Below are 15,112 nucleotides of genomic sequence, written 5' to 3'. Positions count from 1 at the left end.
ACAGATGCACAACCCCAAGCAGTAAGCAAATTCCACCCCAATTCTTCTGTAGTGAAGACAATAGAGGAATTTCCGTTGTGGCACAGTGGGTTATGAACCCAACTAGTATCCAGGAGGATGCGGGTGCAATCTCTGGCCTTGCTCAGTGGGTTAATGATCCGGCATTGCCATGAGTTGTGGTGAAGGCTGGCAGCTGTAGCTCCGATCTGACCCCTGGCCTGGGAACCTCCATATGCCACAGATGCGGCCATTAAAAAAAAGGAAAAAAAAAAAAAAAAAAAAAAGATAGTGGAGTTCCTGCTGTGGTGCAGTGGGTTAAGAGTTCAACTTCAGCAGCTCTGGTCACTGTGGAGGTGTGGGTTTGATCCCCAGCCTGGCACAGTGTTGCCACGGAAGAAGCAGTGTAGGTCAAAACTGCAGGATGAATTCAATCCCAGGCCTGGGAACTCCACGTACCCCGGCTGGGCCATCTCAGTCTGTCCGTCCCACTGCGCTCTCAAGGGCGTCACTCCTCCACACAGAGCGCTGGGGCTGCGACTGACACCTCCCTGCCCTTACTGGACTGACTTCCTTTATTTGACACCCCTTGCCTGCATTCTCTACGCACAAGTGACCAACCTGCCTGCCACCCTTGCCTTCTCTCCCAAAGCACTCTGTGACACTTGACTGCATTAATCCATCAGACCTCCCAAGGACAGGGCTCCTGCTGGGCTAAACTGTAACTGGCATCTGGTACAACGCAGACATTTCCTCAAAAAAGGCCTCTCTGAGTTCCTCTGTGGCATAGTGGGTTAAGGATCCGGGTTGTCACTGCAGCGGCTTGGGTTGCCATGGCACGGGTTCCCTCTCTACCCCAGGGACGTGCCACGGATGCAACAACAACAAAAAAGAATCTAAATGTATTACTTTTAAATATGGAGAGTAAGTCCAATTGTGAGCCAAAAAGGCCCACTTTTATGACATTACGTGTTTCTCGAGGATGACATTAAAATTTGTTTCTGCAAAATCATAAGCCTACCTTTTAATAACAAATTTAATTCGATTGCCCACTTGAATGATTTTTTCCAGCCTTGGGATTCCATACCACGAGGGACTTCTAAAAGGAATGTTTTCTGGCAGTCCTTCCACGTAGAGATCGTTGGGATGTGCTTCAAATTTCTGGTAAGGTACAGCCTTGGCTTCGGTGCTCCCTAAGGCTTCGGCTTTACAAAAGAAAAGCAATTCAGAAGGCTGGAGGCTAAGTTCCTGTTGAAGTCATATTTCAATTCAATTCATAGCAAAGTACACATCAACTTTTTAAAAAACAAAGCATACTCTGAAAACATCTATACTAACTACTGAAATAGACTTAATACAGCAAATGCAAACATTAAATGACCTACGATCAAGAAGTAGCTTTTGGAGTTCTCGTTGCGGCACAGCAAAAACAAACCCAACGAGTATCCATGAGGATGTGGGTTCAATCCCTGGCCTTGCGGTGAGCTGTGGTGTTGTAAGGTCGCAGACGCAGTTCAGATCCCATGTGGCTGTGGCACAGGTTGGCAGCTGTAGCTCTGATGCGACCCCTAGCCTGGAAACTTTCCTATGCCGGAGTACAGCCCTAAAAGCGAAAACAAAAACAAAAACCACTATCTTTGAGAATAAATAAGGAGAAGAAAATCAGGATCAACAATAAAGAATGCAACTTAAATGCTACTTTTTCAAGTCTCTAGATGCAGGCTTCTGCTACTTAAATGTTTTATGAGTGTAATAATCCTTTTTTATTGGCTTTTGCACACTAACATTCCAGGCTATACTTTTATCTGTACTATGACCATGAGATTAACGTCCCTTACCCCTTAAACCTCATGAGCGTACTATTTTAAAAGAAAATAATTCATGGAATGCGAAATAAAAATAGTAAGCAGAGACTGGCTTAGATTGAAAGAGACCTATCAAGAACCTTGTTTACTGTTAAATCTGGATTCAAAGCAAAAACTTTAGACGTATTTTTCAGGTGAATAAGAAAACAAAATGAAGGCTTGTGTAAGAGTATTAATTCTGTCAAATGTGATGATGACACTGTGACGGTGTTTACAAATGTCAACACTGTTGACGGACGGACGTGCACTGAACGAGTGAAATGGCACAATGCCTGTGACCTGCTCTATAACACTCCTGCAAGGGAACACAAGCGCAAGGATGAACAAGACGTGGAAAACCTTAATGGTCGTTGAATACAAAAAATGGGTATGTGGGAATGCATCGTAATATTCTGCTAATTTTGAATAGGTTTGGAATTGAAATTTTAAAATATAAAAATATGGGAGTTCCTGTCGTGGTACAGCGGAAACGAATCCAACTAGGATCCATGAGATTGCGGGTTCGATCCCTGGCCTTGCTCAGTGGGTTAAGGATCTGGCATTGCTGTGGCTCTGTCGTAGGCCGGCAGCTACAGCTCTGATTAGACCCCTAGCCTGGGAACCTCCGTATGCCGAGGGTGCGGCCCTAAAAGGACAAAAGACCAAAAAAAAAAAAAAAGGTAAAAATATGATTACCAATCCCTCCTCTGAAGCCACATCCAAACAGAACTGAAACAATAAAGATCCAAACAATTTACAAAATATCAGCATTTACAAATGTTTCTTGTATTCTGTGTGTTCACATTTAAATATTTTACAATCTGATGGTTTAAAAAAGAATGGCTCCTTGAAAGATTAATTTGCATTTCTTAGATGCTCAGTGTGACTTTCTTCTCAAATTCAGAGCCCTTTTGTCGTAATTTCTTCCTTCCATGAAGCACCACATCTGATAAGTATTAGAATCTCTTTGATATAAGTAAGGAATGCGAGTTTGAAAAACCAGACATAATGGAATTTAGACCATAGTTGTTGAAAGAAGTATTTCCTTAAAAAATACGGTAGAAGCAATCACACCCACACGTGTGTGTAATACTCTCTTAAATATAACAAAAAAACCACATAATCCTAATTTTAATAAACTTTCTCTAAGATAAAAAAGAACCCGTTGTTGGAACTGATAGAAAAATAGCACCTAGTTACAGAAAAGGGGAGGCCAACATAGTTCGACCTGAGCTGTTCACGCTACTAAGGAGGCCTCCCCATGTTAAGTAACCATCCTCTTCCCCTTATTCGGCTTAATTTTTTCTGACCACTTAACACTTTCTAATGTAATATGTATTGACATGTTGCTTTACTCTGCATCCTTCCCTAACTTATAAAAGAAGTCCTCCTAGGGGAAAGCTCTCTCTTCCGTACCGCTGAGTTCTTAGCACCTGACACACAAGGGTTAACAGGTGCCAAATGATGCATTATGGGACTAATGCAGTATAACTTTTAAGACTTGTACTGTTTGATACTATAGAGAATCTTATGTTTCTTCTTTCCCTTTCAGAAACCTTAAAGAAAGCAACCATTCTTCTGGCTTCTGTCTCTTTAAATAAGTGCAGTTCCAGGCGACACACACAGGGCCACAAGCAGGATTTTGTTGTTTGTAATGTAATAAGACATAAACTCTTACCTAGCCTCTTGTCTCTGATACAATGCAGAAGTATTTTCTACTGGCCGATTTTTCTTTGAGTAAAGCTACTACCTCCTTCTCTTTCCACGGAGGAAAAGTCAGCTTGCTGGCTAGCAGCAATGATCAAATAGAATTGGCTGTTTAAACCAGGCTCAACTTCTAGAACTAAATGTGAGGCCGGAAGTTTAAACCCGTTCATGTCAATGCTTATCATCATATGTCACCTACTCATGAATTATGACACTATGGTGGCATCTCTAATGATACATAATGTTCAGAATCTTATTTTACTAAATGCCTTGGAAATATAATGATTTTTAAAGTGGTGAAAACCCTTTAGTTTATTGTTCATTAGCTGATTTCTGACTTCATGTATGAGGAGATAAATTTTAACTAAGGTCCTATATTCATGATGGGTGATATTGATGAGATATTGATGAGGAAAAACTTATATTCTGAAATTTCCCCAATGCTTTAAATTCTTAGGGAGTTAAATGGTTTAGTAAGTAAAATGTAAGTACATGGATTCTGAAAATAAGAAACAATTAAATGATCTAAGTTTGTAACTGCACTTGAGTTGCACCTAAAAGCTGGTTTACTGGGTCTAAGTTACAGGGCCACATGCAACAAAGGCTGGAGAGGGTGTGGAGAAAAGGGAACCCTCCTACACTGCTGGTGGGAATGTAAGTTAGTGCAACTACTATGGAGAACAGTAGGGAGTTTGCTCAGAAAACTAAAAACAGAATCAGCACATGATCCAGCAATCTGACTCTTGGTCATATACTCAGACAAAGCAATGAACTGGGAGCTGGGGGAGAGCAGATGCAAACTGTCACATTTACAAGGGACAGGCAACCAACATATATTGTAGAGCACAAGGAGCCACGTCCAACTTCCTGGGGTACACCACGACGGAAAGGACTACTGAAGAACGTACACATGTGTACATCTAAGCCGCTTTGCTATCCAACAGAAATTAGCACAACACTGTAAATCACTTACACGTAGAAAGACCGGGGCCATACAGTACTTTTGGAAACCATGTGAGGAACAGGAATCCTCACACAGAAGACTGGATTTTTTGTGGCAAAACTCACATCGTTTCTTTCACAAAACTGCGAGAAGCCCTACATTCTCTTTACTGTGGCACGTCTATCCTTCCTTTGGTCTTCTCAGTGTTTTAATTCAATGAGGCCCAATGGATGCTACAGTTTCAGGGCCAAGGATCAAAAACCCCTGCGCTAGCAGCCACTCAAGCCGCTGCACTGACAACACTGGCTCCTTAACCTATTTAGCCACACAGGAACTGCAAGACTCAGTACATTTTTTTCTTTTTTTTTTTTTCTGCTTTCTTGGCTGCACACACATGGAAGTTCCTGAGCCAGGGAGCTAAAGTGAACAAGTAGGCAAGTGGGACAGGGAACAAAGCGACATTACAAGAAAGGAAGGGTAGCCGAGATCAGGGGCTGTGGAGTTTATTCTGGCACAAAGGGGAGCCAGAGAGCACACGCAGTGAGTGGCAAGTCCCACTTCATATTTTTAATGAGATTGAATCTGGCTGCCTTGGGACACTGGCTTTGACTACACTGACAAAGCACAGTGAAGAAGAAGGAAGTGAGTTTGCAGTATTTTGCTGTTGCTGTTTTGGTTTGGTTTTTGGCCATGGTCACTCAGGGACAACACTGGATCCTTAACCCACGGCCCCACAAGGGAACTCCTGCAATACATTTTAAATGTAGAGTCAGCAGGAGGCCTTGGGGAAATGAAGAACCCAAGCCTGACTGCTAGGGGTTTGGCTTGGACAACTGAGTAGAACGTGATGCCGCTCAGTGGGCTGGGAAAGGAACACGCTGTAGAGACTCATGGGGGATTTATTCACTTAGGACGCGTGCGGTCTACAGAGCTCTCCAATAGGTGCATGGACACAAAGGGGTGGCGGGAGAAAGGCATGAGGAATATAGCCAACACTCCCCTCTGACAGACAGGGTGGACTACTATGGAGAAGGCAAGATGAGAGAAGAGGGCTTCAGTCTGAGCCGTGGAGGAGCACGCCACGGTTTAAAGAATGAACCCGAGGGAGGTGCCGGTGAGAAAGCAAAGAAGACCGAGTCAGCAAGAGAGTCAGTAACCACTGGAAGTTTCCATAAAAATAGTTTAAAATGCTTAAGAAAAAAAATAAGACAACTACTTTGAATGTTGCCAAAAAGCAGGACAAAGTAAGGGTGTTCCTTGTGGAAACAAAAGCAGTTGCAGTGATAAACCAAATCTGAGTATTCTAAGTGTTTATAGATGCAAGCACAGCAAGCACCACAAATAAGATAACCCAGGCACAGCCACCACTGTGAAGGGCTATGAGGGAGTTCCCGTAGTGGAGAAGAATCTGACTAGGAACCGAGGTTGCGGGTTTGATCCCTGGCCTTGCTCAGTGGGTTAAGGATCTGGCGTTGCCGTGAGCTGGGATGTAGGTCGCAGACGTGGCTCGGATCCCGAGTTGCTGTGGCTCTGGCGTAGGCCGGCGGCTGCAGCTCCAATTTGACCCCTACCTGGGAACCTCCATATGCCACGGGTATGGCTCTAAAAAGACAAAAAAGAAAAAAGAAAAAAAAGAAAAAAAGAAATGAAATGAAAAGAAAAGCTATGAGGACAAAAGGATCCCTGAACTGTGCAATGCCCTGTGCTAAATAACCTGTACAGTCTGAACAACTTACTCAGTAACAAGTACACGGGGGTTCATTACAGCAGTGTCTCCTCTTCTGAATGGGTTTAAAAGATTTCAAAATAAGTTAAAAAAAAAAAAATACTAGAGATGAGTCATTCATTGTATTTACTTTCTTAAAGCAAAATCTGGAAAAAATATTCTCTAATATACTTTAGAGAGAGGGAAAATTAAGACTTACCAAATTTTTTGCAGAAAAGTTGATCTACCATCTTTCGTAATTTCGTGATTCTGGCATACCACTCTTCCTTTACTGCAAGAGTAACATACACAAATTCTCTAATTTGATGACAGTAATACATTATTAAATATTAGAAATTATTAAATAGCTAGTATTGTTTTCCTGTTCTAACTAAAATCATCTCTAAGGATTTTCAGAATCCTTGTTTATTAAAACAGAGCTAACACTGAATAAAAAGAGTAAAAAGCACACAAAACAATGACAAAAATGAAATTTTACAATTTAGGAGTGATTTTACACAGATACTCTGAAGTGTCATCATAAAAGCCAGGAAATAGAATTCATTTTACTCAAGAGCAGCTAGCAGGCGATTTTTGAGGTAAGTCTGGGGCTACGATAATGCTGGCAATCCTTCTATTTCACCAACTCTAAGTGACGCAATTTCTATTTAAATCCCCCCCTGCCAAAAGCAAGTAAGGAGAACAAATCACAACTGTATTTCCCTCAAAACACATCTAACAAACAAACGATGCCTAGGGCTATGTGCATTAAGAAGTCTTATTTAAGCCCTGGGCACAGTAACGGATGATAATTCCACTAATATAGACTATATTCCATATATTATATATTTCAAAAGCAGAACAAACACGGTCCTTTTATAATCTAACCAGAAATGTGATATCTACATTGATTTATAAAGGCTTAGTAGGAAGAAAACGAGTTTATTTTTCTAGAGAATACTGGACAATATTCCTTGTATATCACGTTCTGAATTGACATATAATTTGACATAAGACTGGAAACCTACCTCCTGAAGCTGGCTTATCAAGCTGTAAGTCTTCACGAGTTGAATTCAAAAGTTCATGTCTGAAAGATGAGAAAAATTACTAAATACTTACTAGAAAATATTTCAGTTAAATGAGTAGTACTTATTTCATCTTCAGTCATGCAGGCCAGTTTTTTTTTTTGTTTTTTTTTTTTTTCCTTTTAGGGCCACCCCTGCAGCACATGGATGTTCCCAGGAGAGGGGCTGAATTGGAGCTACAGCTGCCAGCCTACACCACAGCCACAGCAATGCAGGATGCGAGCTCCATCTGCGACCTGTGCCACAGGTCATGGCAACACCAGATCCTTAACCCACTAAGCCAGGACAGGGATCGAACCCACATCCTTATGGTGACTAGTCGGATTCATTTCCACTGCACCACAACGGGAACTCACCAAGGCCAGTTTTTAAAAGACGACCTAGACTCCTGAGCACAATTAAATCCTAATTTCTCAAGATTTCCAGAGTATTAAACCAAATGATAATGGTATATTGTTTCATGAGGTGCTTCATGGAATGTGTGTATACACACACAAGCATTAACTTTTATAAATCAAATCAAAGATATTTCAGAAGAGCACAACACCAAAGGAAGCAAACCACACAAACTTTAAATGAGACTCTTCCATCTTGCATTAAAGACCACCTTACTTCAACATGTCTATAATGTGGTTATACAAATCTTAAATATATTCCAAAAATAATACTTGCAGGGCAAGATAAATGTTTTTGAATTTTCCAAATATATGAAACACCCCTTAAAACGTAACTCATCGATCACAGAATTTACATAATCTAACTTTAAAAAGTTATATACACAGACCCAACATCATTCTATTTTGCTGCAATGGCCTCAAGTAACAGGGAGAGGGGAGGAGAGCGCAATCACAGAGAAGCAAGACCCCATCACCCCAAACCTCAGAAATGCTGGAAACTAACACAAGATTCAGTCAATGGTACAAGCACTTTTTGAACAATATTAAGGAGATGTGAAGTTAAACATTTGCTAACATGTGGAATTACCCTTCTAAATAAACAAGATGGTTTATGTTTATCAGGACTAACCACAGTAACCTCTGAGGAAAGACTTAAAAAGTCCCTTCCAAATGTGGAAGATGGCTTCCCATAAAGCAATGCATCAAAACAGCAGGAGTACCTTGTGATTAGCTTGCACGAGCATTTAAATATCCAAACATAAGAGTTGTATACGCTTTAAGACTAGCAGCTATGAGGAAAATCGACAAAATAATTTTTTAAATATTGTTATAAACGTCACACTTCTAATAAATTAAAAAGCAAGCACTATAAGAAAACAATAGTACAAAAAAGTTCCTAAAACCACATGCTTATTAATATATCAGTATGTAGGAGGAAGAAGCACTTGTTTATGGTTGCGGACTAAGACCAGGGTTTTATAACAAGCCCTTTTTGTCTACCACTCAACTTCATAAGAGACTACTCCCCAGCCTCTTCTTGGATGGAATCTTTTACTTTCTTTTTCTTCTTTGGCCAAAAAATCTGAGCCACAGTTTTGAAACAAGGAGCAGCTGGGGCCATGCCAGAACTTTGACCCATGTGCCAGGCGTGGAATCGAACCTGCGTCCCCGCACTCCAAAGTTGCCACATGGGAACCTGAATGCTGGAATCTTTATTTGCTGTACACATGTTTGGCCGGCTACAGAATTCAAGGATCAAATCATTCTTCCTTCACACTTGGAAAGAATGGCCTAATAGTGTTACAACTTCCAAGGGTATAATCAGTGTGATTTTCATTCACGGAGGTCACGGTCTTATTCTCTGGAATCTAATGATTTCTTACGTCATCTGGAGGGCACAGAAACTTTATGAAATGTGACTCAGCACACCTCTTTGTTTTCCTCTCATGTATCCTGCTCCACACATTTTTTAGGCTTGAAAAATAACTGCTACTCATTTTCTATACTTTTTTTTCCCCTATACTTTTCACTTTAGATGTCACTAGATAAGGACTGAAACATCCTTATTTACATCTCAGAGATGCAATGTTCTTTACAATTTATAGGACTAACAATCTTTTAGCCTTTCAATTAAATATTTCAGTTTAGCAATTATATTTCTTAATTTCATAGACAACTATTCTCCAATTGTTCCCATTTAAAAACAAATCCAACACTTGACTCATGAATCTAATAAAAAGTCTCCATATATCTACATTTCCTGAAATAGGTTGCTCTTATTTTTTAAAACCTTTTACTTTAAGAGAAATTTTATTTAGTTAGAAAATGCGATAATATGTGATGTGGCTCCCATTTTTAAATGGAAGCATTCACACATGTCATTTCAACTGCCGCTTTCAGTTCATTTAACCACGCCTGCCCGTGGCACAGGAAAATCCCCAGGCCAGGGTCACTTGAACCACAGCAGAGACAATGCTGGATAATTTCCCTTGTAGGTCACCAGGGAACTCCCGGTACTTTTTTGCTTTTTAGGGCTGCAGGTACAGCCTAAGGAAGTTTCCAGGCTAGGGGTCAAATCAGAGCTACCTACAGCTGCTGGCCTACACCACAGCCACAGCTATAGCAACAAAGGATCCGAACCACGTCTGCGACCTATACCACAGCTCATGACAACGCCAGGTCCTTAACCCAACAAGCGAGGCCAAGGGTCGAACCCGTATCCTCATGGATACTGGCTGGACTCGTTTCTGCTGAGCCAGAAATGGGAACTCTAAGACACTGTTATATTAATAATTACTTTAATATTTCCTCAGCAGTCTTAGCAAACAATGCCTGTATGAAAATCAGGTACGCGAGGGAGTTCATGCTGTGATGCAAAGGGAACACGGCAACTCTACATTGTTGGGAGGCAGTTCAATCCCCAATCTAGCATAGTGGGTTAAGGACCCAGCATTGCTGAAATGGTGGCTCAGATTTGGTCCCAGCCTAGGAACTCCATAGGGCCAAAAAAAGGGAAGAAAGATATAAAAAGAAAGAAAGAAAATCAGTTATGGATAGGTGTTCATGTTCCAAAAGCCAAATCTAGCATAACTTACATAGATGCACTGAAAAATAGAAAACAACACATAATAACTCAAACTCGATTTAGTTATAGCCCTACTGGTTAATGAATATTTGTACAGTATAAAAAGACGCACTGGGAGTTCCGATTATGGCTCAGCCATAACGACCCCGACTAGTATCCACGACGATGCGGGTTCGAGCCCTGGTCTCACTCAGTGGGTCAAGGATCCGGTGTTGCCATGAGCTGTGGTGCAGGTCACAGATGCAGCGAGGATGTAGCATTGCTATGGCTGCGGTGCAGGCTGGCAGCTGCAGCTCCAATGTGACCCTGGGAACCTCCATGTGCTGCAGGTACACTCCTAAAAAAAAAAAATTTAAAAAGGCACCAATCAAGAAAACAGACAAAAAAAGTCCAAGCGTCTTACTTCTTAATCACGAAACGAATCCTTTCCTTTGCAAGTAATATCCTCTCAAGGCGAGGAATCCCGTAGGTGGATGGTCTTCTGAAAGGGATTCCTTCAGGAAGTCCTTCCACGTAAAGGTCTTCCACGTGGGACTGGAAAAGAGGGTACGGGATCGTCACAGGACCTTTGGCTTTTATAGCTTGAGCTTTAGGGATAAAAAGAGAAAGGAAAAATCATGAAATGACAAGCATTAAGCATAGTTTATAGAAAAGAATCATACGAACCCAGACAAATGTCCAGTTAATATCAGCTAATACATACAGCATGTGATGAAAGAGATACTATTCATGTAAAAAGGACTTTTGAATAAAATAACTAAAGGAGATTTTTCTGAACTATAAAAATTCTAAGATTTATGTATCTGAGAATAAAATACAAGAGCTGCAAACACTCAAAAGTATGGGGAATCCTAAGAATCAAATATAACAAGTAGACTTTGATAATTTTATTAAACAGATTTCAAAAGGTTGGTTTTTCTATTTTTTTAAAAAAAAAAAGTCCACTGTCATTTTCTTCTCTTTTCTTCCCTCTCCGCCTCCCCTCCTTCCTGTCTTTTTAGGGCAGCACCTGTGCCATATGGCAGTTTCCAGGCCAGAGGCAGCATTGGAGCTGTAGCTGCTGACCTACCAATGCCAGATCCTTAATCTACTGAGCAAGACCAGGGATCAAACCCTCATCCTCACGGATACTAGTTGGGTTTGTTACCACTGACCCACAGAAACTCCTCCACTGTCATTTTCTTTCTTTCTGTTTTTTTGGCCTCACCTGTGGCAGGTGGAAGTTCCCAGGTCAGGGATCAAACTCCGAGGGGCTGCAGTGACAACACTGAATTCTTAACCCACTGTGCCACAAGAGAATTTAGATTTGCTAAACAAATGGGATATTTAAATGTCACTGGGTATCAAGTGGCATAATGTTTTTAGCTGTGATAATGGAACTCAGATTTAAAAAATGCCTTCCTGGAGTTTCCTTTGTGGCTCAGCAGTTAACGAACCTGACTAGCATCCATGAGAACAGGGGTTCGACCCCTGGCCTCGCTCAGTGGGTTAAGGATCCAGCGTTGCCATGAGGTTAGTGTAGGTTGCCACCGCGGCTCAGTTCCCGTGTTACTGTGGCTGCAGCTCTGATTTAACCCCCGGCCTGGGAACCTCCATGTGCCGAGGGTGTGGCCCTAAAAAAAAAAAAGAATGCCTTCCTCTCACCATTTCGGCTTTGTGCAATGAAGACTTGTGAGAGGTGAAATGACATGATGTCTGACACATCACAGTTTTAAAATGTTTGTGCCACAAGAGCAGATGACACGGGAAAGCACAAAAAAGAAAACCCTGTAATACTAAAACACTGTTCAACGTGGGTGACCAGACACACTAGAGGGTGTTTGGAAATAGGAATTTCATAAAAGATTTTCTAAAGCATCAGTTTACATTCACCTACAACACAAGCACATTTTTAGGTAGCATTAAAAAGCGCGCAGTAAACTTTTCAATACCAAGTAAAACAATGCCAATTTTTCTTTGACTGCATAGCAAACATGTAACACTACTCCTTCACAGTCGTCGCGCGCCCATAATCGACGCAGCCCAGGCGTATAAACTGCTTTCCAGCGAGGTGAGGAGCAGCATGGGGGCTGCCAACATCGCCAAAAAGGTCCCAAAGCAAAAGGGACTACGGGGACCTCCCTCAGGCCCCGCTCCCTCAGGAAGCGCCCCTCAGAAGAGTTCCACTCTTTGGCTGGTACTTTATGTTAACTTTTAATTACTAAACATTAATCTCTGTACTAAAGTTTCAAATGCACCATATCACACATTAATTCTGAGATAGATTTAATTTCCTTTGTTGACATATATTTGAAAATCATTTTCACACATAACAATGAAATATCTTCCTGAAGGCAATTACCATAAAGATGCTTTGAAAGTGTAAAATGTGAATATTGTTATTATAATCTCATGATTAGTCAACATTCTCTTAATACAAATTAATCAAATACATCACCAATGCAACAGAAGTAAAACAGGGAATTTCCACTGTGGCGCAGCAGAAACGAATCCGACTAGTATCCATGGGGATGTGGGTTAGACCCCCGGCGTCCCTGGGAGGGAGTCCGGCACTGCCCTGAGCTGTGGTGTAGGTTGCAGATGTGGCTCAGATCCCACATGGCTGTGGTTGTGGTGTGGTGTGGGCCAGAGGCTACCGTTCCAATTCAACCCCTAGCCTGGGACCCTCCATATGCCATGAGTTTGGCCCTTAAAAAAAGAAAAAGTAAAATGTACTTCTGCCTTTCTTTCTGAGAAGCACTGATGCTGATAAAATTGATGTGAAAAATAAATTACTTTTACTCATAATAGTACTAAATTAAATATATAATGTCAAAAACATAAACAGCAAGCATTTATTATGCTTTCACACTCCAGGTATTGTAGGAAGCCCTTCACAAGCACAAGCTCATGTCTGTCATCAAACCTTCGCAATAGGCCTACAGTTCTGTAGGTCTAGGCCTTTCCCTAGTGAGGAGAGCACGGCTCTGAGAGAATAAAGAGACACGGCCAGACAGTCTGTCCCCACAGCCCGTAATCTTAGCACCACGATCTACTGTTTCCAGGTACAACATGTTATGAGTTTTGCTTTGAAATGGTCCACTTAAAGTCACCTGCAAAAGACTCTGACTACTGAGAAGTGGGAAAAATACAAAGAGAACCTTAAGGAAATAACCGAAAACATAAAAGGAAAAGTTACTGAATTCCTCATTAAATTTACTCTAATTTTATATCTTCACTGAGGGGTAAGTTATCATCCATGAGCGAAAACCATTTGTTTCAAGCTTATTAAAGTAAATAATTCCGGAGTTCCCGTCGTGGTGCAGTGGTTAACGAATCAGACTAGGAACCACGAGGTTGCAGGTTCGATCCTTGGCCCTTCTCAGTGGGTTAAGGATCCGGTGTTGCTGTGAGCTGTGGTGTAGGTTGCAGATGCGGCTCGGATCCCACGTTGCTGTGGCTCTGGTGTAGGCCGGCGGCAACAGCTCCGATTCAATCCCTAGCCTGGGAACCTCCATATGCCGTGGGAATGGCCCTAGAAAAGGCAAAAAGGCCAAATAATAATAATAATAATAATAATAATAATAATAATTAATTAAATTAATTAAATAAAATAAATAGTCCCAATTTGGTTTATCATTTAAAAACATCACTTCCAGAAATTTGGTGATGCAGGAGAGCACTAAAGAAATTATATTTTCAAGTTAAAAGTCAGTGTGTTAGACAATTTTACAGCTTGCCAGTTGTTTGCAAAGTAAAAACTTCTTGAAACAAAAAAAAAAGGAAAACATTTTTAAACCATTGCTATTTTTAGTTGAGCATTTGATATATACCATCGAGTGATACTGCATCTTTTTTCTTTGACCACTCACTATGTAAAGGAAGCTACAGTACAGAATACTAAAATAACAGGAAAAGAGGATTTAAGATCTAACAAACTCAGATATATGTCAAGATAATAGGGAAAATGAGATGAACACTAGATTTAATACATCGGATTAAGAAAGATTATTGCTTAAGAAAATAATCTTCAATTAAATCTCCAAGACCTAAGATTTTGCATTGAATATATATGTAAAACTCTCAAAGCTTTATATTAATCGACAGACAAAATTTCTCACATTTGGACCGACACTATCCACCACATTTTCAGGGACAGATCTGTAAGGAGGCACAAACAGGTAGAATGAGACTTGCTCACATTAGATGAGCAGTATTTCCATTGTTAAAATGCACACGAACAAAATATTACAAGATTTTGAGGTCAGACTTACCATACTTTCTTTCAAACAGCTCTTCGACTTGTTTACGTAGATCAGTAATTCGAGCATTCCATTTCTCTGAAAATTGAGAGAAAGTTAAACCTCAGTGATAAATCCCTGTTTGGGGGCACTAATATGTTCTTAAGATGACCCAACATATTATATAATCACTTATTTTCTACATAATATATCCTAATATTTAATAATCCACCTCTGTAATTTTTCTGCTTTCCGTAGCACTTCCTCTTTTTTTGTAGTTCTTAGAATTGCTACAATAAGAGATTGATTATAAGGCCTCAAGTATTTAAATTTTATTTTTAAAACACTTTAGGAGTTCCCTTGTGGCACAGAAGGTTAAGGATCCAGGGTTGTCAGTGCAGTGGCTTAAGTCGATGCTGTGGCTTGGGTTTGATCCCTGGCCCAGGAACTTCCACCTGCAGTCAAAAAGAAAAGAGAAAAAAGAAAAACAAACCCAAAAATCCACCCCCCCAAAAGCCAAAAACAAAAAACCAAAGCATGCTTCATACTGAGTACCTCTTTTTAGCCTTGAAAATTCTGAAAAACAGGAGGGGAGAAGATACTTGTCCAATTAAAGACACAAAGTGGAA

General features: G+C 40.7%; 1 protein-coding gene across 7 annotated transcripts in view; it reads right to left on the bottom strand.

The window, feature by feature from the left end:
* GTF2I (general transcription factor IIi) overlaps positions 1–15,112 on the bottom strand; it is a 154,499-nt gene that overhangs the window by 23,009 nt on the left and 116,378 nt on the right. For all 7 annotated transcript variants that reach the window (XM_021086344.1, XM_005661994.3, XM_005661991.3 and 4 more), the window contains 5 exons: positions 14,517–14,582; positions 10,667–10,850; positions 7,225–7,283; positions 6,417–6,488; positions 1,019–1,202 (listed from right to left, as the gene is read on the bottom strand). In XM_021086344.1, the coding sequence (XP_020942003.1) occupies positions 1,019–1,202; positions 6,417–6,488; positions 7,225–7,283; positions 10,667–10,850; positions 14,517–14,582 (565 nt within the window). The remainder of the gene's footprint in view (positions 1–1,018; positions 1,203–6,416; positions 6,489–7,224; positions 7,284–10,666; positions 10,851–14,516; positions 14,583–15,112) is intronic.

The sequence above is a fragment of the Sus scrofa genome, chromosome 3 (genome assembly GCF_000003025.6).
Source record: "Sus scrofa isolate TJ Tabasco breed Duroc chromosome 3, Sscrofa11.1, whole genome shotgun sequence".
NCBI lineage: Eukaryota > Metazoa > Chordata > Mammalia > Artiodactyla > Suidae > Sus > Sus scrofa.
This window is presented reverse-complemented; position numbering and strand designations above follow the sequence as displayed.